This window comes from Pongo abelii, chromosome 12 (genome assembly GCF_028885655.2).
Source record: "Pongo abelii isolate AG06213 chromosome 12, NHGRI_mPonAbe1-v2.0_pri, whole genome shotgun sequence".
Classification (NCBI taxonomy): Eukaryota; Metazoa; Chordata; class Mammalia; order Primates; family Hominidae; genus Pongo; species Pongo abelii.
In genome coordinates, this window is record NC_071997.2 from 85586217 (window position 1) to 85611380 (window position 25164).

The 25164-nt window shown below is 45.0% G+C and overlaps 1 protein-coding gene across 6 annotated transcripts in view; it reads right to left on the reverse strand.

Moving 5' to 3' along the window:
- Positions 1 to 25164, reverse strand: part of TTC7A (tetratricopeptide repeat domain 7A) — a 159649-nt gene that overhangs the window by 131519 nt on the left and 2966 nt on the right. For 4 of the 6 annotated variants that reach the window (XM_054547585.2, XM_024242697.3, XM_024242702.3 and 1 more), the window contains exon 1: positions 2838 to 3333. The exons of the other annotated variants lie outside the window; for them this stretch is intronic. In XM_054547585.2, coding sequence (XP_054403560.1) covers positions 2838 to 3021 — 184 coding nt within the window. In that variant the 5' untranslated portion in view covers positions 3022 to 3333. Of the gene's footprint in view, positions 1 to 2837; positions 3334 to 25164 lie in introns of those variants that run through there. 6 annotated transcript variants of the gene reach the window in all.

The following is a 25164-nucleotide window of genomic DNA, read 5'->3' on the forward strand; positions in this document are numbered from 1 at the left end:
TTTTTTGGGGTGGGGTGGGGGGTAGAGATGGGATCTCACTTTGTTGCCCAGTCTGCCCTTCCTTCTAGTCAGGAGGCTGAGGTGGAAGGTTCCCTTGAGCTCAGGAGTTTGAGTGTGTAGTAAGCTATAATTATACCACTGAATTCCAGTCTGGGTGAAAGAGCAAGCTCTTGTCTCACAGAAAAAAAAAAAAAAAAAAAAAAACCCCAAAAACCAGAGTTCTTATTTAATAAATACATACTGAAAAATTGAAATGTGGAGGAGAAATGGGTTGAGTATAGCTCAGACAAGACTTCGTGAGTTCGTATCACTGAAGTTGGTTGATGGATACAAGGGACTCATTCTTTCATGTTCTTTAATGCTTTGAAAATTCTTCGTAATAAAGTTGTTTTTTAACCACTTGGATGGGCTCTTTGTTTTTATATGAACAAACCCCAGCACAGCAAGCAGGACTCTGGGGTTCCCCTGCTCCATCCTGACCAAATCTAGACCGGATGTGAGTGAGAAGACAGTAGCAAGCACCTTACCCCTGGTTGGGTGGCGAGGAGCAACCTTAGACAGGAAAAGGGTACAGGGGCCTATTCTGCTGAAGCATCTCCTGATCTTTCATCCCCCCAGATCAGAAAGAGTCCCCACAGCTCATCTTCCCCTTCTGCCCCTCTGAATCTACCTCTGGGAGCTACTTTTCGTTTCTGTAGGAAATATCAGACACCGCTGGAACTCAAGGCCTCAGTAAAATGGGTTGCAACCCCCTGCCTCAGAACCTCTCCCAATTCTGTAACTGTGGAAGCTTCAGATCACTGACTTGTAAGAGTCAAACAGGCCAGGTGGGATGTTAAGAATCTCCCTTCAGGGCTGCAGGCGAGTCTGTATCAAACCCCAAAAAAGAACAAGCTCTCAATCCCTTGAGTGATCAAGGAACCCTGTAGAGAAAGGACCAAAACAGCAGTCAATCCAAACAATGCTCTACGCATGGGCTTTGGGAGGCACTTGTTTTTATTCCTCGTGTTTCTGTGCGTGCATATGCATGTATGACTATGTGTCCCAGTGTGAGTGCATGCTCTGTGATAGAGTATCTGGATTTAACTGGGAGAAAAACCATTCACAGACCCCAAAACTGGCAGGAGAGACACTGCTGACCCTCCACCTCCTTCCTTATACTGGCCAGTTCCCACAGTGAAGCCAGCCCAGGCTCCGTGTCCCCAACTCTGACACTAGGAGACTTGGTGGCAGAGACTCAGGCTTGAGTACAGGCTTTAACCACATACACATTATATGACCTCTCTTGGCCTTGGTGTCCCTATGTCTAAAATGGGGACAATAACTCCTGCCCTCCTAATAGGGTTGTTTACAAAAATTTAAAAAATAGAGAAAGCGGCCAGACGCAGTGGCTCATGCCTGTAATTCCAGCACTTTGGGAGGCCCAGGTGGGCGGAATGCTTCAGCCCAGTTCGAGATCAGCCTGGGCAACATGGCGAAACCCCGTCTCTACTAAAACTGCAAAAATTAGCCGGGCATGGTAGCCAGCACCTGTAGTCCCAGCTACTTGGGAGGCTGAGGTGGAAGGATCGCTTGAGCCCAGGAAGTTGAGGCTGCAGTGAGCTGAGATCGCACTACTACACTCCAGCCTGGGTAACAGGGAGAGACCCTGTCTCAAAAAAAACAAAAACAAAAACAAAAACAAAAAAACAACCAAAAAACCCCCACAAACAATTGCCCTCCGATCACTTTCTTGCCTCCCCATTCACTGTGGGAGCTCTTCAAGGGCAAGGATTTTGTGCTGTACATCTTTGAGAGGTAATAGTGCAAGTGATTTAAAGGATGTACTCAGAAACCTGGGCACAAATCCTGGTTCCACAACTTATTGGCTAGCTGATCAAGTTATTTAGTTGCTCTGTGCCTCAGTTTCCTTATCTGTAAAGTGGGACAAACAAGAGTACCTGCTTCACGGGGTTGATTAAAGTGCTCAGGACAGTGTCTGGCACACAGGAAGCACGAAATAAGTGTTAACTATTACTATTACTATCACGATCTGTCCCTCTCAGAGCCTTCCACAGGCTGGGCAGTCTTTAATAATTCTTTATATCTGTATTCATTTATTCCTTGCCTCCTTCCACAAAGCCTCCTAAGTGATTGTGCCCACAGAGAGGACTCAGCGAGAGTAAGCTGAAGGCCCCAGGAACAGGATTTGAGGTTAGAGACCGGGGCGGGGTGTTCCCCGCTGCCACATCAGGGTGCTTTCCCGCCCCAGCACAAGAGCCCGGCCCAGCCAAACCAGCCCTACTGCTAAAGCCACCGACTGCCAGAGCTGGATGTGTCCCGAGATCGCCACAGATGAGGAAACTGAGGCTGGCCAAGCCTCTTTCCCGTTTCTCCACCACCCCACCCTGGAGCTCGTCAAACCCTCGCCCGTCTGCTGCGGACGGAGCTCCGTTTTCAACTTTACTTGCGAGAACTATGGACAAAGACGAGACAGACACACTTCACCTGATGGAGTTTAGGGACACCCCACCCTCGGACCGCGGTGGGGGGCAGAGTCCAGCCAATGCACTGATCTCATGATGTGCAGATACCATTTCACGGTAGACGGAGTTAGCCACATTATCCTAAAGGACAGAGAGCAAAAGCCGTTCCTCTTCCCTCCAAGCCCCCAAACTACATGTGATTTTTCTCTCGCGGCAGAAGGACCTTCCTAACTACCCTGGCTGCTTTTAAGACCAGCACAGTGGGCTGGTAGGCGCCCGTTGCCGGCCGAGGACGATCTGGGCGCGCTTCCTGGAGGAGGCGGTGCGTTTCGCGCGCTCGCTGCGGGCGAGCCAGCCTCTTCCCTTACTCACCGGTGTCCGGAAAGGTGAACGCTGCGCTCGGGGTGCCTCGCCTGCTACCTCCGCCGCCGGGCATGCTCAGCGTCTGCAGCTGCCGGACCAGCTCCGGCATGCGGTCCCAGTGACCCTCGGCGCGGCAGCGCTCTAGCTCGCTCTCCACCTTCAGGTGGGAGCCGTGCGCGCCCTTCGCAGCCATCTTCTCGCGGGCGCTGTCATGGAAGGTGCGGCCAAGAAGTGGAGACCCGGCCGGGGGCGGCGTCCCGGCTGGGGCGCACTCGCGGGCGGGGTCGACGGGGGCGCAGACGGCAGCCAGGGCCCGGGCGGCAGCGGGGGCCCGGGCGGCGGAGGGCGGGCAGCAGCAGCAGCAGCACCCAGCGCACCGCCCGGCACCTCCGGGCTGCGGCTCCGGCTGAGCGGCCCGGACGCGTACAGGAGCAACCTCCGCCTCTGCTGTAGCAGCTCCTGGCGCTGCCGCCGCCGCCGCCGCTGCAGCTGCTGCCACAGCCTCCGCCCCGGGCCCCGGCGCCGCCAGCTGCGGACCCGCCCCTGGCCGCGGCTCCACCTCCGCGGGGGCGTGGCGAGGCCTCGGCGAGCCCGGTTCGCTGGCTGCCAGCGCGGCCACAGCAGCCAGGCGCGCGACGGGCGCTCGCGGCCGCCCGGGTACCCGCCCCCCGCCGCTGCTACCGCCGCCGCCGCGGAGTCCGAGCTCACTTTAATCCCGCGCGGAGCCCGGGCGCCCAGGGGCGCCTCGCTTCCCGCCCCCTCCCCATCCCATCGGGGCTCTTGGCCTGGGAGACCACCGCCCGACGACCTGGCTTTGTGTGGTGGCCCCGTCACCGCTGCTGCCCCTGACACGTCACAAAAATGAGGAGAGGCCGGCCGACGGGCCCCAACCACGACGACGAGCCTCCCGGGAGCTGGCCTGCCGCTGTCCGCCCGGCCCTGTTGCGATGGGGGCCAGGCATGCTCGCGAGGACCACAGGCCCGTTCCCAGGCCCGCGACTCTCTGGATGCCCCTCCGCTGGGAGCATTTGTATTTTCTTATTTTAGCGGAGTTCCTCTTTCCAACTTGACTTCCCTAACCCGTTGACCTGTCCTCTGTGGAATCTCTGTTGCCCTGGATTTCTTAAAGGCTTTAGGCTGTTTCACCAACTTGGTATTTATTTATTTCTTCATCCTGGTCTAAGACTGTGATCAAAGCTCTATGGAGCGCTTAGCAGGGTTTAGCCCAGGGCTGTGGGGTGCCCAGAAGTTCACAGGACTACGGGGCGTGGCCTAGCGGGGGCAGCCGAGGTCCACCCTTGGGGGAGACCTGTTACAGGGGCCCGGCCCTCCACTGCCTCCGCAGCTGCCTCCGCAGCTCACAGACCGGTGCTGGAGAAGCCACAGCAAGACCCGAAACCAAAAACCACCTGCATTTAAGTGACATATTGTATGGTCCAGACTGAAGACCCAAAACACAGCAGGGTCAGGGCAAACTTTTGAGCAGACTCCTAAGAGTTAGAAGGTGCTCGACGTCCTCCCTCTGGAGTCTTCACCACTGCCCTGTTTTTGGACAACTGTAACTGAGGGAAGGTTTTTACGTCAAGCAGAACCCAGGCTCCTAGTGCATAGTCCCGTGTGGCCTTTCACATGAAGCCACACAGCGTGATTAGTTGAAGACAGTCTTCCTGTTCCCACCGACCCCCGACTCCCATGTGGAGGCCCTCCTCTCCGGGTTCTAAATGCAGCTCCAGTCCTTGTTTGGTGGGCAGGATTTCCTAACGGTGGGTGCTGCTCTGAGCACCTGGGCTGTTCTGAACCCCCAGAGGCCAGGAGGTAGATGAAGGGAAGCTGAGGCTGCTCTGGCAGTTGGAATTTAGAGACAGTTTACTCAAGCAGCCCGTAAACTCCTGGCTTACTCCAGTCAACTCCTCAAGCTGGCTTTTTGTTACCCTTTGGCTGCCTTTGATGGTCACCAGAACCGGATTTTACTTGGAGAGAGAGGTTGGATTAGGGTGACCCGAGAACACACTGTGATTTGCCCCACGCCTGGCATTCCTGGGAGTCAGCCCTGGGGCAGGGAGTGAACAGCAGGGTTGATAAGAGGGAGGCGACCTTGGCAGAAATAAGACCTCCTTTCCTGCCTCTTTTTCCTAGTCCTTTGCCAGCCCTGCCTCCAGGTTGTAGAGCACCTAGTGAACTAACTGTAGAGGGAATCACTGCTTGTTGCTGTGAGGGGGTCACCAATACTCATATATATGTGGGCATAAAGGAATGTGGGGAGGAACAGTCTTCATGGCTCACATGTGTAATGAGCTCTTCCTCAACACACGCCTGACCCCTTCACAGCTATTTTCCCGTAGGGACAAAACCCCAGCCCTCTGATGACCAACATTTCTCAGCGGTGTAAAAAAACTAGGAACAAGAACCCACTTCGGCCTCCCAAAGTGCTAGGATTACAGGCTTGAGCCACCGTGCCAGGCCAGTTTTATTCCTTCCTTAGTACCTTGTTTTAGAGGCTATTGTACAATTTTGGGTAGAAGTTTAGATGGGTCAGTCTGAACCTTGATGGGTTTAGCTCCTGTAGAATATCAGTCAAATTTTTCCTTTATTTTACTATTATTTTTAATTTATTATTTTGTTTGTAGAAACGGGATCTTGCTGTGTTGCCCAGGCTGGTCTTAAACTCCCAGCCTCAAGCGGTCCTCCCACCCTGGCCTCCCAAAGTGCTTTTTTTTTTTTTTTTTTTTTGAGACAGAGTCTCGCTCTGTTGCCCAGGCTGGAATGCAGTGGCACGATCTCGGCTCACCACAACCTCCGCCTCCCAGGTTCAAGCAATTCTCCTGCCTTAGCCTCCCGAGTAGCTGGGACTACAGGCGTGCACCACCATGCTCAGCTAATTTTTGTATTTTTAGTAGAGACAGGGTTTCACTATGTTGGCCAGGCTGGTCTCAAATTCCTGACCTCATGATCTGCCTGCCTTGGCCTCCCAAAGTGCTGGGATTACAGGCGTGAGCCACCCCGCCCAGCCTCCAAAGTGCTTTGATTGCAGGTATGAACCACCCACCACACAGGGCCCATAGAATTTTTTGACTGTAAGAGAACTTCAACTTAATGCTTGATTTACACACTAAAGGACTAATAAATCAATATCCAAATTAGCTATGACCTTATTATGGACAGGAAGGGCCTCAGGGACTAGAAGGAAAAAACCCTCAGGAGAGCATGTCGTGTGGCAACTGCATTCACGCAATGAATCCCTCGATATTAAGTTATTAAAGTATAGTGTCACAAAGTAGAAGAGAATGCCCCCTCGGTTGAAGGTCTGAGGCACGGGTTTAGGCTGTGGCATAGGGAAGTTGTGTTGAGGATTATTAGATAGGCGTATGACCCAAGAAGTTTACTGATATTAAGGAAAAAAAGGTATAATAGTGATCAAGTTTAAGATTGATATTTTGTTCCTATATCCATCAAGTTTGTAAGGCTGTCCTTTACGTTTTAGAGAAATGTTTCCTTGTGGGTTTAAAGGCTGAATGAGAAATTGAACACCTTCATTGGTGACTTGATTTTTTCTTTTTATTTAGTTTCTTAATTCTAGGGCTCTTTCAAAATGTTCAAGGAGGTTTTGGAGATCTGGCCATGGGGCTGTTTCCCATTCTAGTTTTTGTTTGCATAATAAATCCATTTCTGGTTTAAGGCCCTTCACAAAAAGAGAAAAGAGTCCCATCACATCTGCTTCAAGATCTACTCTAGAATTCTGCCACTAGATAGTAAAGGACCTAGCCCTGAAGTCTCCATCAGACTTTTCTCTTTTACATATATATACATAGTATTTTTCTTCAGTCCATGACCTGCTGAACAGACTTCTCTCTTGACAAAGAACTAATTACAGCACATTTTGCTTTCACAGGGAAGACTGCCAATAGCCTCCAAAAGACCTTGACTAACATTCACAGCTTCCCCAAACCACTTCAGCTTCCTATGCAATCCATGGTCTTTGAAATCACCGCTGGGCCAGGCATGGCGGCTCGTGCCTATAATCCTAACAGTTTGGGAGAAGGAGGCGGGAGACTCACTTGAGTCCAGGAGTTCAAGACCAGCCTGGACAATCTAGTGAGACCCTGTCTCTACAAAATAAATAAAAAATAATCATTGGGGGGTTTTCCATTCTGACTTTTTCATCCAATGTTTTGCATCTGAGGCCCCTACTGGCATATAAATGAATTGCTATAAATCTGGCTACTCTGGATGATATATTCCTAAAACAATTCGAAGTCCCATTTAGGCCTTGCAGAGTGTTTTACGACGGCTTTCAGCTAAAAATGAAAACAGGGCTTAAAATCCACCATATATATTTTTTTTCTATTCTGAAGTTAAGTGAGCTTTGGGGTATCTAGCCAGCCAGGAGGAAAGGGGAGTGGACCCGAGGAAGAGAAAAGGGCAGAGGGAGATGGAGGGGCGTAAGGGTAGGGGAAAAGAAATAGGTTTCAGCTGTGATATTGGGGCAGGGGAGGTCTAAAAGATAGTTTTAAGTAGTTCAGCTTTTTATTTTGCTTTGGCCAAGAAATCTGTTAAGGAAGTAATTTTGGGGGCTGGGCGTGGTGGCTCACTCCTATAATTCCAGCACTTTGGGAGGCCAAGGTGGGCAGATCACTTGAGCTCAGGAGTTCAAGACCAGCCTGGGCAATATGGCAAAACCCCATCTCTACAAAAAATACAAAAATTAGCCTGGCATGGTGCGCTGGTGCCTGTGGTCCCAGCTACTTGAGGGGCTGAGGTGGGATGATCGCTTGAGCCCAGGAGGCAGAGGTTGCAGTGAGCTGAGATTGTGCCACTGCCCTCCAGCCTGGGTGACAGAGAGCCTATCTCAGAAAAAAAAAAAAAAAAGAATTTTGGAATCCTGTTTCTTTTGTATGCTTGCTCATGCTAATGAAAAAAACGAAGACCGCTGGATGTTTGGAATTGTGTTCACTCTGCATTCTAAAGTGAATACTTTTGTTCATATCAGAAATTCCTCATAGTGGCTACCGTAATTCTAAATTATCTTTGGGTAAATGATGATGCTATCTAGAAAAGTAAGTTACACATTTGGGTGACAGCATAAATACATGCAAGAAGCAGAAGTCTGGCCTGAGGAAGCCATAGACAGGTTGATATTAAGACAGACCCATAAGAGTCTGCAAATGGTGAGCTGACAGTTGCTTGTGTATCCTGTGGCTCAGGACCCCCCAGCCTCATAGCTAGACCTTGTCCAACTGTAACCCTGATGAATTTACAGTTCCCAGCAGACAGAGGGTCCAGAGAGATTGTCCTGAATCAACTCTTAAAGACAAAATAAGACACGTGTGAGAAAAGTTCTCATAAAGTTTTGATCAGAGACAAAATTTGTCCCTGGGCCAGCTAAGGGACAGACTGAGACCTACACCTGTCCTCTTCACTAAAAACTTTCCTCTTACAGATGCACAACAAAAAAAATGACAAGGATGAACATAGACAAATAGTAGCGTTGCTAGTAATAAGGCAGATATCCACCAAGGAGAAAAGATTTTCAAATACGGTCAGATAATCAAAGGGTTCTTTATTGGTAGAAGAGAAAATAGGCTCAGTATTTGGGAAGCTAAATACGCAAATATATTTATTTCTTATTATTTTTTATGTTTTTAGAGACAGGGTCTTGCTCTGTCACCTGGGCTGGAGTGCTGTGGTGCAATCATAGCTCACTGCAGCCTTGAACTCCTGGGCTCAAGCCATCCTCCAGTCTCAGCCTCCCGAGTAGCTGGGACTACAGGCACACGCCACCACCCCTAGCTATGTTTTCTAATTTTTTAAGAGACTGAATCTTGCTATGTTGCCCAGGCTGGTCTCAAAACTCCTGGCCACTAGCAATCCTACCACCTCAGCCTCCCTAGACTCTAGGATTATAGGTGTGAGCCATCACACCTAAAAGAAAAATTAAAAAAAGAAACTGGAGCTTGGGTCCAATACAAGACTTGCATCTCTCATTGTTTCAGTCTGAAAGAACTCCAAGCAGGAAGCTTAAGAGCCTCAGAGGATCACCCTATTTCCGAGTCAGGGGTCTTGGACTGCAGTGTTGAGGAGGTCTCAGTTGGATCACTGCGGTCCTCAATAATTGAATGCTATCTAGAAAAGTAAGTGTACACATTTGGGTGACAGCAAATACCATCAAGACAATTTTTGTGATAATGCAAAGCTTAGCTTGTTCTCATGGCAGGAAGGGAGAACACTACCCTGACAGAGTCATAGCAGTATTTGGAATAGGGAAGGCAAAGTTGGAATAGTTACGAAGTGTTGGGGTCTGTTTTTTTTTTTATTTTTTTGGCTTAAGCTCAGTGGCAAGAAAGGAGTTTATTTTAAAGCAGCTCTTCCAATGACGGGAGTTGATGAGGACTGGGCAAGGATCATGATATGATAGTATCATAGCTCACTGCAGCCTTGAACTCCTGGGCTCAGGATGAAGGAGTGTGGGGAGGAACAGTTGTCATGGCTCACATTTGTAATGAGCTGTTCCTCAACACACGCCTGACCCCTTCACAGCTCTTTTCCAGCAGGGACAAGATTTCAGCCTTCTAGTGACCAACGCTTCTCGGGGGTGTTGGTCTAGTAATCAAAGGCCTTAAAGACCAGTAGTCTTAGGGCTGGGCGTGGTGGCTCACGCCTGTAATCGCCACACTTTTGGAGGCCGAGGTGGGCGGATCATGAGGTCAAGAGATCGAGACCATCCTGGCCAACATGGTGAAACCCTGTCTCTACTAAAAATACAAAAATTAGCTGGACGTGGTGGTGCACACCTGTAGTTCCAGCTATTCAGGAGGCTGAGGCAAGAGAATCGCGTGAACCCAGGAGGTGAAGGTTGCAGTGAGCCGAGATCGTGCCACTGCACTCCAGCCTGGCAACAGAGTGAGACTCAGTCTCAAAAAAAAAAGAAAAGAGCGGTAGTCTTCATACTTTATTCCAGGATTGGGATTGTTGGGACAGGGCAAAGTGATGGTTTTGAAGTGCGGGTTTTTTTTGTTTGTTTGTTTTTGTTTTTGAGACGGAGTCTCCCTCTGTCATCCAGGCTCACTGCAACCTATGAGGGGAGGGTTTTTAAAGCGTTTTAGGGAATAAAAAGCAGTTTGAGTCTATCTATTGAAAAGTCACAGGCCGGGTAGGGTGGCTCACACCTTGTAATCCCAGCAATTTGAGAGGTTGAGGTGGGTGGATCACTTGAGGTCAGGAGTTGGAGACCAGCCAGTTCAAGACCAGCCTGGCCAACATGGCAAAACCCCGTCTGTACTAAAAATACAAAAATTAGCTGGACCTGGTGGCATGCATCTATAATACCAGCAATTCAGGTGGCTGATGCACAAGAATTGCTTGAACCCGGAAGGCAGAGGTTGCAGTGAGCTGAGATTGTGCCACTGCACTCCAGCCTGAGCAACAGAGCAAAACTGTCTGAAAAACAAAAGTCATTGAGTTCATTTAAATGGTTTCTTCTGAAAACTTCTGCAAAAAACGATGAAGTTATTTACAACTTTTTCATCCGGGGTAAGAGTTTCCTGCAATAGTAAAGCTATGTCAATGTCAACAGTACCTTAGGTGTAGATGGTCTCTGTTCTTCCTGTGTACTGACTCAAAAATTTATTATGGATGATTATTATGACATTCTCCTCACCTTCATCAAATCATTCTTATACTAGTTGTCACAGTGGCTGTGAGTAGTTGGGCTGCAGGTCACCAAGTGCTCCCAGCCATCAGAAGTAGAGCAGCAAGCCTAATGAGATGCCCTCCCCACCTCCACTCTGGCCTCTTCTTTCACACTTACCATGTGGGGTCCCCTAGAGCCCTGTGTTCCCAGCACATGCTAGATTTCTGACCAGTGCTCTGCCTTTTTTATGACACTTCACCTTGCTGTCACCCCAGAAATCCTAAATTTAAATATGAATTAAACATTTGCTTCATGATCAACAGTCATTTCAGCCACTCAGATCATCAGTATATGTGATGTAGAGCACAAGGACAACTGCCTTCCCAATTTTATGTAGTCATGTGCATGGCTCAGGATCTTTACATTCGGAAATCAACTTTTACTCATTACCATGATCATTGGCTGAGAGTATATCTTGCTCATGGTAGCTTATGTCTTACTTAATTTCAATACTGAACCAGCTCTCCCAGAATGTTGACATTAAAACTCTGCCAGGAGCTGGCTATATGGTCTTTTCCTTTGACAGCTGCCAGAAAAACTACATGTAATCATTACGCTAAGAGATGAAGTCCTACAAAGGCAAGCTTCAAAATCATGAGTTCTTTGTGCTTGCACATAGTAGACACTCAGTAATTATTTGTTATATTAATTTTAGAATCTCAGAATGTTGAAGATTTTCCCACACTTGGGAGATGAGAGCTTTAGGGTGTTTTTTATCCCCAGCCACTCACTTCATGATTGAGATACCAATATCTCTCCAGGCACTACCCTCCCTCCCACCATCCCAGTCCCTTCTGTTCCTCGGGGTCCCAAGTGACTCCTAATTCTTGTTAGTGGCTTCTGTGTCATTTTGCAAGACTGCTACAATGGGCCCCTCTCCAGAGCAGGAGCCCATGATTTCTCCATCTTGCCCAGTGCTGGTTCTCTGCCCAGCTACTGCCATCCTGAGGGAGAGAAGCCATCCCAACCCACAAGGGCTCAGAGCCTTTTCAGTGCAGCTTAGCTGGTCTGGTTTTAAGTCCCACCACTCCTAGGGCTAGCCTTGAGTGGCCACTCAGAGATTACAGCAGTTTTGAGCCTTAAAATTTATCTTTGCTCCATCTGTTTTTTTTGTTTTTTGTTTTTTTTTTTGAGATGGAGTCTCACTCTGTTGCCCAGGCTGGAGTGCAGTGGTGCGATCTGCGCTCGCTGCAACCTCTGCCTCCTGGGTTCAAGCGATCCTCCTGCTTCAGCTGCTTGAGTAGCTGGGACTACAAGCATGCACCACCACGCTTGGCTAATTTTCGTATTTTTAGCAGAGATGGGGTTTCACCTTGTTGGCCAAACTGGTCTCGAACTCCTAACCTCAGGTGATCCACCTGTCTTGGCCTCCCAAAATGCTGGGATTACAGGCCTGAGCCACTGCACCTGGCCTCCACCTGCTTCTATATTAATCTTTCTTTCTCTTTCTTTTTTTCCTCTTTTTCTTCTCTTTCTTTTAAAAACATTTTTTGTTGTGAAAAATAACACAAAAGAAAGTGCATAGATGTAATTATTATACAGCAAACTCTTATTAACCATCAACTAGGGTCAATAAATAAGGTTTCAGGCTGGGCACAATGGCTCACGCCTGTAATCCCAGCACTTTGGGACGCCAAGGTGCGAGGATCATATGAGGTCAAGAGTTTGAGACCAGCCTGGTCAACATGGTGAAACCTCATCTCTACTAAAAATACAAAAATTAGCCAAGTATGGTGGGGGCACCTGTAATCCCAGCCACTTGGGAGGCTGAGGCACAGGAATTGCTTGAACCAAGGAGGAAGAGGTTGCAGTGAGCCAAGACCCCGCCACTGCACTCGAGCCTGGGTGACAGAGCAAGACTCTGTCTCAAAAAAAAAGAATCCCAGAAGCCCTACATTGCTTTCTGATATCTTTTCTCAGATTTAGGAAGTTTTTTCTATTCCTAGTTTGTTAAAGGTTTTTTAAAAACATTATGATTGAAATGGAATTTTACGAATACTTCTTTGCACTTACTGAGATTGTCATATGATTTTTCTCCGTTAGATCTATTAATATGGTGAAATACTTTGATTTTCAAAGGTTAAACCATCCTGACATTTCTGGAATCAACTTAGTTGTATTAATTTCCTATTGCTTCTTAACAAATTAGCACACATTTAAATGGCTTTAAACAACATGTATTCATTATCTTAAAATTCCTGAGGTCAGAAGTCCAAAGTGGGTCTTACGAACTAAATCAAGGTGTTGGCAGAGCTGCATTTCTTCTCAAATCTACTACTGATAATTTGTCAGGGATTTATCAATTTTATTTATTTATTTATTTATGTCTGTCTGTTTTTGTTTTTTCCCCCAAAGAACCAGTTGGCCTCTAGAAACATGAAAAGGGAAGATCAGTTCTAGAGGCCAGCTGCATTCCTTGCCTGGTGGCCCCTTTCTACATCTTCAGAGCTCATCACTCCAACCTCTGCTTCCATGGGCACCTCTACTCTCTGACTCTGACCCTCCTGTTTCCCTCTTAGAAAGACTCTTGTGATTATATTGGGCTCATGGAGATCATCCAAGATAATCTCCCCATCTCAAGGTCCTCAATTTAATTACCTCTGCAAAGTCCTTTTTGCCATGTAAAATAACATTCAGTCTGAGCATGGTGGCTCATGGCTGTAAGCCCAGCACTTTCAGAAGCTGAGGCGAGAGGATTGCTTGAGGTCAGGAGTTCGAGACTAGCCTGGGCAATATAGCCAGACCCTGTCTCTATTTAAAAGACATTTTTTTTTAATTAGCTAGGCATGATGGTATATGCCTATAATCCCAGCTGCAGCTGAAAACTGCAGTGAGCCATGATTGCACCACTGCACTCCTAAATAAATAACATTCATAGATTTCAGGGATTAGGACATAAACATCTTTGGGGGCCATTATTCTGTCTACCACATTGATCAATATGTATTTTCCTTTTTATATATTGTTTGACTTGAATTGCTAATAAAATATTTTGTTTAGAATTCTGGTATTCATGTTCATGAGATACGGCTAAATTTTCTCATCTGGAACTGTCTTCATTGGCTTTTGGTCATCAAAATTATGATAGCTTTGTAAATTAATCGGAGGGTATATATATATTTTTCTTTTCTCCAAAGAGTTTGTATAAGGCATTATTTTTCCATTCAGCTATTTATGGGAAGGTTAAAAAATACTGATTGGATTTCTTTAAAAATTATAGGACTTCAGGCCGGGCGCGGTGGCTCACGCCTGTAATCCCAGCACTTTGGGAGGCTGAGGCGGGCGGATCACCTGAGGTCAGGAGTTCGAGACCAGCCTGGCCAACAGGCTGAAACCGTGTCTCTACTAGAAATACAAAAATTAGCTGTACGTGGTTGCAGGCGCCTGTAATCCCAGCTACTCAGGAGGCTGAGGCAGGAGAATCACTTGAACCTGGGAGGCAGAGGTTGCAGTGAGCCGAGATTGCGCCACTGCACTCCAGCCTGGGGTACAAGAATGAGACTTCGTCTCAAAAAAAAAAAAAAAATTATAGGACTTCAAATTTCCATTTCTTCTTTGGTCAATTTTTGGTAAGTTTTTTTTTTTTCCCCCTAGGAATACGTTTCATCTAGCTTTTTACATTTTAGGCATGAAGTTAATTATAAAATCTGCTTATCTTTTAAGTGTTCATAGAATTTATAGTGCTATTTGAATTTTCATTACTGGTGTTCGTATTCATTATTTGTGCATTATCTCTTTTTAAAATTTTTCTTGATAATTTTCCAGGGATTTATAAATTTTATTACTTTTTAAAAAAGAACCAGTTTTTGTTTATAACGATCCTCTCTATTACATGTTGCTTTCCACTGCATTAATTTTGTTATCTTTATTATTTCATTTATCTTATTGTATTCAAGTTTCTTCTGTACTTACATAACAGTAGGGAAAGGTTAGGTTATGATACACAGTAAAAAACTCCCCCCGAAAATCTCAGGGTTTTCACCAACTTAAGTTTATTTCTCACTCCTGCCACCTATTCCACCTAGCTTGGCTGAGTTTTTCTCCACATTTCTTCACTCTGGGGCTCAAGCTAGCAAAGCAGCTACTGTCTAAAACATTGACAATTATCATGGCAGAAGGAAAAGAGATGATATGGTGAACCATATGTTGATTCTTAAAACTTCTGTCTAGGTGTGACACATAACACTTCTGTACATATTCTACTGACCAAAGGAAGAAATATGACTCAGCCTAATACCAATGCCCAGAGATGGGCAGTGAATCTTTGTGAATAATCATATAGCATCCCATATCTTATTTTTCTGGCTTTTTGCAATTCAATCTCAGCTCATTAATTTTCAATCTTTCTTATTTTTAAGATACATGCATTTAAGGATATATATTTCTGTGTTAGCTGTACCCCATAAGCACTGATACACAGAAATTTTGTTAACATTCAGTTCAAAAACTTTTTTACATTTCCTTTATGATATCTTATTTGACCTACATGTTATTTAGAAGTGCTATTTATTTATTTATTTATTAATGTATTTTGAGACAGGGTCTTGCTCTGTTGCCCAGGCTGGAGTACAGTTGTGCTATCATAGCTCACTGCAGCCCCAAACTTCTGGGCTCAAGCAATCCTGCCTCAGCCTCCCAAGTAGCTAGGACTACAGGTGTGTACCACCACATCCAGGTAGTTTTTAAATTTTTCCTACTGAGATGGGATCTGGCTATGTTGACCAGGCTGGTCTCAGAACTCTGGGCCTCAAGCAGTCTTCCTACCTTAGCTTCCCAAAGCGCTAGGATTACATGCATGAGCCACTGCACCCAGCCTAGAAGTGTTTTGTTTTTGTTTTCGTTTTTTCTTTTTTGGGGACAGAGTCCCACTCTGTTGCCCCAGGCTGGGGTGCAGTGGTGCAATCTTGTCTCACTCCAAACTCCACCTTCCAGGTTCAAGTGATTCTCCCACCTCAGCCTACCAAATAGCTGAGATTATAGGCACCCACCACCACGCCCGGCTAATTTTTGTATTTTTAGTAGAGACAGAGTTTTGCCATGTTGGCCAGGCTGGTCTCAAAATCCTGACCTCAGGTGAACCACCCACCTCAACCTCCCAAAGTGCTGGGATTGCAGGCATGACTAGAAGTGTTTTTAAATTTCAAAATAAATGTGGGTTTTAAAGCTTCCCCCCTACCCCCCGGGTGTAACTGCATTATACCAGTGAATAAACTTTATATGATTTCAAACCTTGGACTTTTTTTTTTTTTTCTTTTGAAACAGTCTCACGTTACCCATGCTGGAGTGCACTGGTGCAATCACAGCTCACTGCAGCTTCAACCTCCTGTGTTCAAGCCATCCTCCAACCTCAGTCTCCCAAACAGCTGGGACCACATGTGTGTGTCACCACATCTGGCCAATTTTTATATTTTTTGTAAAGACAGGGTTTTGCCGTGTTGCCCAGGTTGGTCTCAAACTCCTGAGTTCCAGCAATCCACCTGTCTCAGCTTCCCACAGTGCTGGATAGAAGTGTGAGCCACCACACATGCCCCAAGTTTTTGTTTTTTTTTTAAATTTCCCTTTCCACCACCTGAGCTTGAAAGAGGGCTTTGAGCCTCACATGAGATTCTAGCCTCAGTTAACACCCTGACTTCAGTCTTGTGATACTGTATGGAGGACATAGTTGATCCCGGCCTGGAGTTCTTTTTCTTTTTTTTGTAATGTTTCTTCACAACCTGCCTGGATTTCTGATCTACAGAACTGTGAGATGATAAATGGGTGTTATTTTAAGCTGCAAAACTGGTAGTAATTTGTTATGCAGAAAGAGAAAACTGATACAAGTCTGGGTGCAGTGACTCACGCCTATAATCCTGGCGCTTTGGGAGGCTAAGGTGGGCAGATCACTTGAGCCGAGGAGTTAGAGACCAGCCTGGGCAACATGGCAAAAACCCATCTCTACAAAAAATGCAAAAACTAGCTGGGCGTGGTGGTGTACACCTGTGATCAGCTACTTAGGAGGCAGAGATGGGAGGATCACTTGAGCCCAGGAAGTCGAGGCTGCAGTGAGCCATGATCGTGCCACTATACTCCAGCCTGGGTGACAGAGTGAGACCCTGTCTCAAAAAAAAAACAAAAAACAAAAAACAACAAAAAAACAATATTAGTGTTTCTGCTGGTGGATAAATCACTCAGTTTTTTTCTAAAAATGTCTTCTCACGTTTACTCTTGAAGGATATTTTAGCTGGCTGTAGTATTTTAGGTGAGCAGTTTTCTTTTGCACTTTGAAGATATACTGTTTTCTGGCTTCCACTGTTCCTGTTGTGAGAAGTCAGCCATCTGTTGCTCCTTTAATAATAATATTTTTTTTGCCGGGCACAGTAGCTCATGCCTGTAATCCCAGCACTTTGGGAGGCCAAGGCGAGCGGATCACGAGGTCAGGAGATTGAGCCCATCCTGGCTAACACGGTGAAACCTTGTCTCTACTAAAAATACAAAAACAAAATTAGCCGGGTGTGGTGGCGGATGCCTGTAGTCCCAGCTACGCTGGAGGCTGAGGTGGGATAATGGTGTGAACCCGGGAGGCAGAGCTTGCAGTGAGCCGCGATCACGCCACTGCACTCCAGCCTGGCCAACAGAACGAGACTCTGTCTCAAAAAAAAAAAAATATTTTTTTCTCCTCTATCTTTAATATTATTTTTCTTTGGTTTTCTACAGACTTATTTTAATGTGCTTAGCTTAGATTTCTTTTCATTAACTATGCTTAGGATTTGTCACTCTTTTTGATCCTGAACTTGTAATCTTTCATTGGTTCTGGAAAATTTTTAGATATTATCTCTTCAAATACTGTCTTTGCTCATTCTCTCCTCTCCTCCTGTGACTCCAACTACATACAAGTAAGACCTCACTGAATTCTCTGTGACTCTTATCCTTTTGTATTTTCTATCTTTTTGTCTCTCTTCATTCTAGATACAATAGTTTCCTCTGGCATATTTTCCAATTTACTGATTCTCTCTTTTTGTGTGTCTAAACTGTAGTTCAATTTATCCCTTATATTTTTCTGTCCACAAATTTCTATTTAGTTCTTTTTTCTAATGTTATGTTACTTTTTGTAGCTTTTAGCTCCCATGTCAAAACTTTTAAATTTGGCTTTTATTTCTTTGAAGATAGTAAGCAGTGTTTAACAACCTCTGTCTGAGAATTCCAGTGTCTCAAGCTGTGTAGGTCCGCTGATTGCTCTTTCTTCTAGTTTGTGTTCATGCTGTCTTGTTTCCTCATGTCTAGTTGTCTTTAATTGTGTAGAACATTGCATTTGAAAAATTATTGTAGGAATCATTTGACGCTTAGGATAATTTTATATTCTTCTGAAAGGACGTCCAGTTGCTTTTTCTAGGCACCTGGGGGGCTGGCTCTACCAATCTGAAATCACCTTATTCAAAAAATCTGGGCTTGAGAGTTTCTCAACTCAGACCAATTGACATTCGGCTGTGGTCCATGAGAAGGCTCATCTATTCACTCCTCTATTTTATCATAGAGGGAAGTCTTCCTTGACTCTCCCTATCCTCACCATAGGCTTAAGTGCCTCCACTGTGTGCTCCCATGGCAACCTGGGCTCTAACAAGCATTTACCATTTACCATATTATTTTACATTCTCTCCCCATCTAGACTGTATCTTGAGGATAGGGAGCATCACTTACTCCGATCTCCACTGTTTAGCACAGTACCTGGGCAATGGCATATACTCAGTGTGTGGAACTAAATCAAAGTTAACTAAAGATGTCTCCCTGACCATCTAGCACTGCTCCACTCTGAGGAGATGGTAAGGCTTCAGTAAAGTCTTCACGACTCACAACTGCTCTGTGTGGGAGGAGATTCTTCTGTGGAGGGAATGCTAAGAAATGCTGATTTCTGCATCCTCACTGATGAGGGGGCAGGGTGGGAAGCAAAACAGACACAGAAATAAGAGACTAAGGGCACCTCAAGTGAGTAAGTCTCTGAGAATGAGCAGATATTACCGGACGAACCCAACTTTCCAGGTTAAGTCTGATCCCATTATACCCGACCTCCAAAAAATAAGATCTTAGCTGACACCTGGGTGGCACTGTTGTAGTGTATCTAAGAACTCAAGGCAGAATGGTTTTTAAGAAAGGAATCTTGTGGAACTGGTATGCTGAACACATAGGAAGTATGGGTTGTATCCACAAAAGCCACTTTATTTTTATCGTCCATTGACTTTTAATCCCTTTCAACGGGGGTTAACATGGTCTTTCCCTAGCCAGAATCAATTATTAATGTTGTTTAGGGAAAAATGAAAAATAAACATGGGTTTTTTGGGGGGAGGTGGCGGGGAGAAGTCAGCTTAGGAACTGGTTTGTGAATTGCCTTTTCACATCAAATGAGTCAGCTGATACAGTCAGGTTAATTTATTCTGACCAGGCATGTGTCAACATATTATTTATTTATTTATTTATTGAGACAGAGTCTCACTTTGTCGCCCAGGCTGGAGTGCAGTGGTGTGATCTCGGCTCACTGCAACCTCTGCCTCCCAGGTTCAATAGATTCTCCTGCCTCAGCCTCCCAAGTAGCTGGGATTACAAGCGCCTGCCACCACACCCGGCTAATTTTTGTATTTTTAGTAGAGATAGGGTTTCACCATGTTGGCCAGGCTAGTCTCGAACTCCTGACCTCAAGTGATCTGCCCACCTTAGCCTCCCAAAGTGCTGGGATTATAGGCATGAGCCACTGCACCCAGCTCAACATACTGTTAAAAAAACAAGTGGGTGTGGTGGTGCATGCCGGTAGTCCCAGCTACTCAGGATGCTGAGGTGGGAAGATCGCTTAAACCCAAATCTAGCCTGGGGAACATAGCGAGACAACCTCTATCACTGAAATAAATAAATAAATAATTGAAAAACAAGTGCAGTGCAACGAACAGATCTGTATTATAGAAAAATACTGAAAGCTGAATGGCAGCAGCCCATATTCCTAAAGGCCAATTTGTTGAAGGATTAGTTAGTTCAATATCCAAGCTACCCCATTTGCCAAATGTATGATTTACCAAAAACTAAGAGTACTCTTGAAAATATCCAATGAAGGCTGTGGCAGGGTGGGTCACGCTCATAATCCTAGGACTTTGGGAGACCAAGGCAGGCAGACTGCTTGAGCCCAGAGCTCGAGTCCAGCCTGGCCAACATGGTGAAACCTTGTCTCTACAAAAAATACAAAAATTAGCCAGGTGTGGCGGCAGTGTGCCTGTAGTCCCAGCTATTCCAGGGCCTGAGGCAGGAGGATGGCTTGAGCCCAGGAGGTTGAGGCTGCAGTGTGCTGAGATCACACCACTGCGCTCCAGCCAGGGTGACAGAGTGAGACCCTATCTCCAGGGAAAAAAAAAAAAAAGAAAATATCCAATGAATAGTAAGGTACTCTTATGAATATCACATGGAATATTTTTATTCAAGATTTTCTTCAAGTTTTCTTCTCATATTCTATTCAAAACACTCATACTCAATATATTTTATAATTTTTCTTTAGAATATTATTATACTCAAATACAAAATATAAATTCTTCACAAATATGATTATATTCCATAAATGTAAAACCCAAGCTTTCAGTTAATTGGAGAGCTAAGCTCACAAGAAAGCAGGGAAAATTCTCAATATTCAAAAAATTAAGAAGGAGCTAACTTAGTGGAGAGAAGGGAAGAATGTTGATAAGCTGATACTAAGGCTTCCCTGGGGGGTTTACAGTTTTACCGGTTTACAGGGACTTTGAGATTTTTTTTTTTTTTTTAGTTCCTTTAGTTGGGTTTTTTTTTTTTTTTTTTAAAGAGACAGGATCTCATTCTGTCACCCAGGCTGGAGTGCAGTGGCAGGATCATAGCTCACTGCAGCCTTGACTTCCTGGGCCCAGGCGATCCTCTCACCTCTGCCTCCTGGGTAGCTGGGACTACAGGCTCACACCACCATGCCTGGCTATTTTTAAAAATATTTTCTATAGGCCGGGCATGGTGGCTCACGCCTGTAATCCCAGCACTTTGGGAGGCCAAGGCGGGTGGATCACCTGAGGTCAGGAGTTCAAGACCAGCCTGGCCAACATGGTGAAACTCCATCTCTGCTAAAAACACAAAAAAAAATTAGCTGGGTGTGGTGGCAGGCGCCTGTAATCCCAGCTACTCTGGAGGCTGAGGCAAGAGATTTGCTTGAACCTGGGAGGCGGAGGTTGCAGTGAGCTGAGATCATACCATTGCGCTCCAGCCTGGGGGACAAGAGTGAGATTTTGTCTCAAAAAAAAAAGTTTTTCTATGGAGACAGGGTCTTCCTATGTTGTGCAGGCTGGTCTCAAACTCCTGGACTTGAGCGATTCTCCTGTCTCGGCCTCCCAAGGTGTTAGGATTACAGGCATGAACCACCACACCTGGCCAATTCTGAGTTTTAATGGAGACTGCAACAAGGGAAGAAATTTTGTGTTAAAAAGAGTAAAGAGACAGATCTGATACTTTCACATATGGCTAGGACTCTCCAAGGCCTATACCTTCTGTGATACTGTGAAATAAATATTTGGTCTTTGACCCTGTTTTCTAGCACACAACTCCTACAATCCTTAAAGACGCCACAGTGATGTCTTCTTTTAAGCTAATGGTTGACTGATGGCTGGCAGCCCCCAGGTAACTTCAGAATGACAGCTCTTTACTGGAAAGACCAAGGTGTGATTAGAAGGTTTGGACTCTCAGCCCCACTTCCAACCTCCAGGGAGGAGAGAGGGGCTGAAGGTTAAGTTGATCACCAATGACTAATGGTTTGGTCAATTGTGCCTATGTAATAAAGCCTCCATAAAAACCCAAAAGAACAGGGTTTGGAGAGCTTCCAGAGAGCTGAACACATGGAGGCTGACAGGAAGATGAATCAGAAGACATCCACGGGCCAGGAGGGTGGTGCACTCCAACTCCATGGGGACAGAAGCACCTGTGCTCAGGACCCTTCCAGACCTCACCCTTTATATCTCTTCATCTGGCTGTTTATTCATATACTTTAAAATAGCCTTTGTAATAAACTGTAATAAAGAGGGGTCTTGCGAAACCCATCTAGAAGCTGTTCGGTCAGATGTTTTAGGGGCCTTGGACTTGTGACTGGTGGGAAAGAGAGGGCTGTTTTGTAAAACTGAACCCTCAACCTGCGGTTTCTGAGGTTATCTCTAGGTAGATGGCATCAGAACTGAATTGAATTGGAGGCCCCCCAGCTGGTGTCTGCTGCAGAACTGATGTGCTTGCTCCAGTGTGGGAAGAGCCCCCTGCCCCTCCCCACATTTTGGTAGAGATGTCTTCCGTGCTTTTGTTGTTGAGTGAGAGAATGGAAGAAACTCTGGGTGGTTTCTACCTCTCACACCTTCAGGGATTGAAGTACATATGAATCAGAAACAAGATTTGCAGAGATGCACAGACAAACACAGTAAAGCTGTATATCTTGGCCTTGCCCCTTGACTGGGGAAAAAAAAAATTTCCCTGAGCATTTATAATTACACTCTGCCCGCGCTCAGGTCTGCAGTTTAGTCTAATACTACCTATATAAACCAGGAACCCACAAGTTAAAAAAATAACCAAAAATGTATAGCAGGCAAATAGAAGCAAACATCAAAGCTCTTTGAGGAAACACAGCCTCAGCCCAGGCCACATAGGACTCCCATAGACAAAGCCCCACTAAAAATGAACTCGTCATCAAAAATTATAAAAATGCTCAAGGAAATAATCCACCATGAGTAAGAGCTGAGAAATTCTGAGGAGGAAATGGTATAAGCCTAATGCAACATTATAGTATCAGCCTGGCACAAATACTCCACGGTTAAAATCTCCAGGTCATCAGAATCTATAAGTAACTAAAGTTGTTGTTTGATGACCCTAGCCAGTCTGCTCAAGGGCACACTTCACAGACTAGACTCTTTGCTGGATGCCAGCTAATCAGCTTTCCTCCACTCAAATATAAAACCAAAAAAATCCAAAAACTTATCGTTCCCAGAATGTCTTTAGTTTTTTATTGTTATCTCTCTTATTTCTTACAGGGGCCCTCACCCCCCAACTAGTGTGGGTCAGCTGCACAGCAGGAGGTGAGCACTGGGTGGCCAAGTGAGCATTACTGCCTGAGCTGTGCCTCCTGTCAGTGTCAGATCAGCGTTGGCAGCATGAGATTCTCACAGGAACGCGAACCCTACTGTGAGCTGCGCATGTGAGGGATCTATGTTGCACACTCCTTATGAGAATCTAACTAATGCCTGATGATCTGAGGTGGAAGAGTTTCATCTTGAAACCATTGTCCCTCCCCCCACCACTTCCATGGAAAAATTGTCTTCCATGAAACTGGTCCCTGGTGCCAAAAAGTTGGGGATTTCTGCCTTATAAATCCTTTTTTTGTTGATAGAGTTTAATGACTATTTTCTTTAAAGTGAGCATATCATTTGCATGAAGATAACTATTGTCTTTAAATTATGCTTTGACAAGAGACAAAAGAGTAGACACTATTGCAGGACTACAGCACAAGAACTTCAGAGAACAGAATGACTAGACTATTAAGACAAAGTATGCTTCAAATAACTGAATTAGACTTGCCCCTGAGTATTTCATGTTCTGGGATGCTATTATAATGGTATTTTAAGCATTTCCATTTCTACTTGCTTATTGCCCATATATAGACACACCATTAATTGTATATTATATCCTATGGCATTGCTAAATCAATAGCTCTAGTAGCTTTTTTCTACATTATTTAGATTTTCCATGTGCATGATCATATTATCTGTGAATAAAGATAGTTTTACTTTTTCTTCCCAGTCTGTATGCCTTTTATATCTTGTTCTCTAATGGCTTAAAGCTCTAGTATAATGAATATACTAAAGCACTTTCAATAGTGTTGAAGATGGACATCCTTGCTTTGTTCCTGATATTAAGGGAAAAGCATTCAGCCTTTCACTCTAAGAATATTAACTGTGGGTTTTTAACAGATGCCCTGTCAGGTTGAGAGAGTATCCCTCTATTTCCAGTTTGCTGAAAGTTTTTTTTTTTTTTTTTTATCATGAATAGGGATTAAATTTTGTCAGATGCCTTTTTAAAATTATCATATAGTTTTTCTTATGATCATATATTTATTTCTTTAAGTACCAAAGGAAAAGAATTCTGAAGTTTTGTAGACAGCCACATTTTCATTTTAATGTGAGAGTAATACAAATATCCTGAGGCAGGGGAGACCTCAGAAGTTTGCCACACAAAATTCATAATGAAAATGCCTTTGAAGGAAGTGTTCAAGTAGACAGGCAAGTTCAGGAGAAATTTCAAGAGATATGGGATATCAGGGTGATCAAAATTTTTGATAAATTTATCTTTTTTTTTTTTTTAAAGGCTAAGACTAAGGCCAGGCATGGTAGTTCATGCCTATAATCTCAGCACTTTGGGAGGCTGAGGCAGGCAGATCACGTGAGTTCAGGAGTTTGAGACCAGCCTGGCCAACATGGCAAAACCCCATCTCTACTAAAAATACAAAAAATTAGCTGGGCATGGTGGTTGTCGCCTGTAATTCCAGCAACTTGGGAGGCTGAGGCAGGAGAACTGCTTGAACCCGGGAGGCAAAGATTGCAGTGAGCCAAGATCACGCCACTGTACTCCAGCCTAGGTGACTGAGCAAGACTCTGTCTCAAAAAAAAGGCTAAGATTGAAGAAGAGAATGTTTATCTAGAATAACTAATGTCAAAAACTCCAAAGAACAACAACATGATGAGAGAGGAGAGGGAGACAAAAGGGATACTAAGGAATGCTAATTTATGTGACTTAATACATACATTATGTATTAATGTATACATAATTAATATATATACCTTCCCCCAACATGAATTTGAAGAAATCAACAGTCAGACTTTTCATTAGGAGTGATGTGTGCTTTGATAAACTCAGGGACGGAAGAAACAAGGTCATCAAATGCAGATGGCCATCATTTTCACCACCCCAGTTTATAGTATATCTGAACTCAGAACAACACAACACATGCCAAAATTCCAAGCTTTTAACACCACAGTTCACTCTTATCAGAAATATGAAGAAGGGAGAGAGAAATACAAAGCCCCATCCCAGCTGACAGGGGAGCCTAGAACATGCAACCCATTGAGGTCACCCTCATGCAATGCAAGGGTGACAGAGCAAGACCTTTTCTCTAAACAAAAGAAACTGCAGTTTCTTTGGTGACAGTGTATTAAGTTCTCAGTTGGAGAATCTGGAAGCCGCATCCTTGTTTTTTCCTCTACTTGTGCAGAACGCACACCTTTTACATCCTACTCCCTGTTGGAAGGAATTCCAGGATTCAGAGATGACCACAGGGCTGAACAGCAACAGACTGTTGTTAACCAGGCTTGAGATTTTAGGGACACAGGATTACCTCAATCATTTGTTAGACTTCTGATCAATTTCACGTATAGTAATCACAAATAACTTACCGAAAGTCTTATTTATTTATTTAGAGACACAGTTTAGCTCTTGCTGCCCAGGCTGAAGAGCAATGGTGCGATCTTGGCTCACCTCAACCTCTGCTGCCCGGGTTCAAGCAATTCTCCTGCTTCAGCCTCCCAAGTATCTGGGATTACAAGCATGTGTCACCACACCCAGCCAATTTTGTATTTTTAGTAGAGACGGGGTTTCACC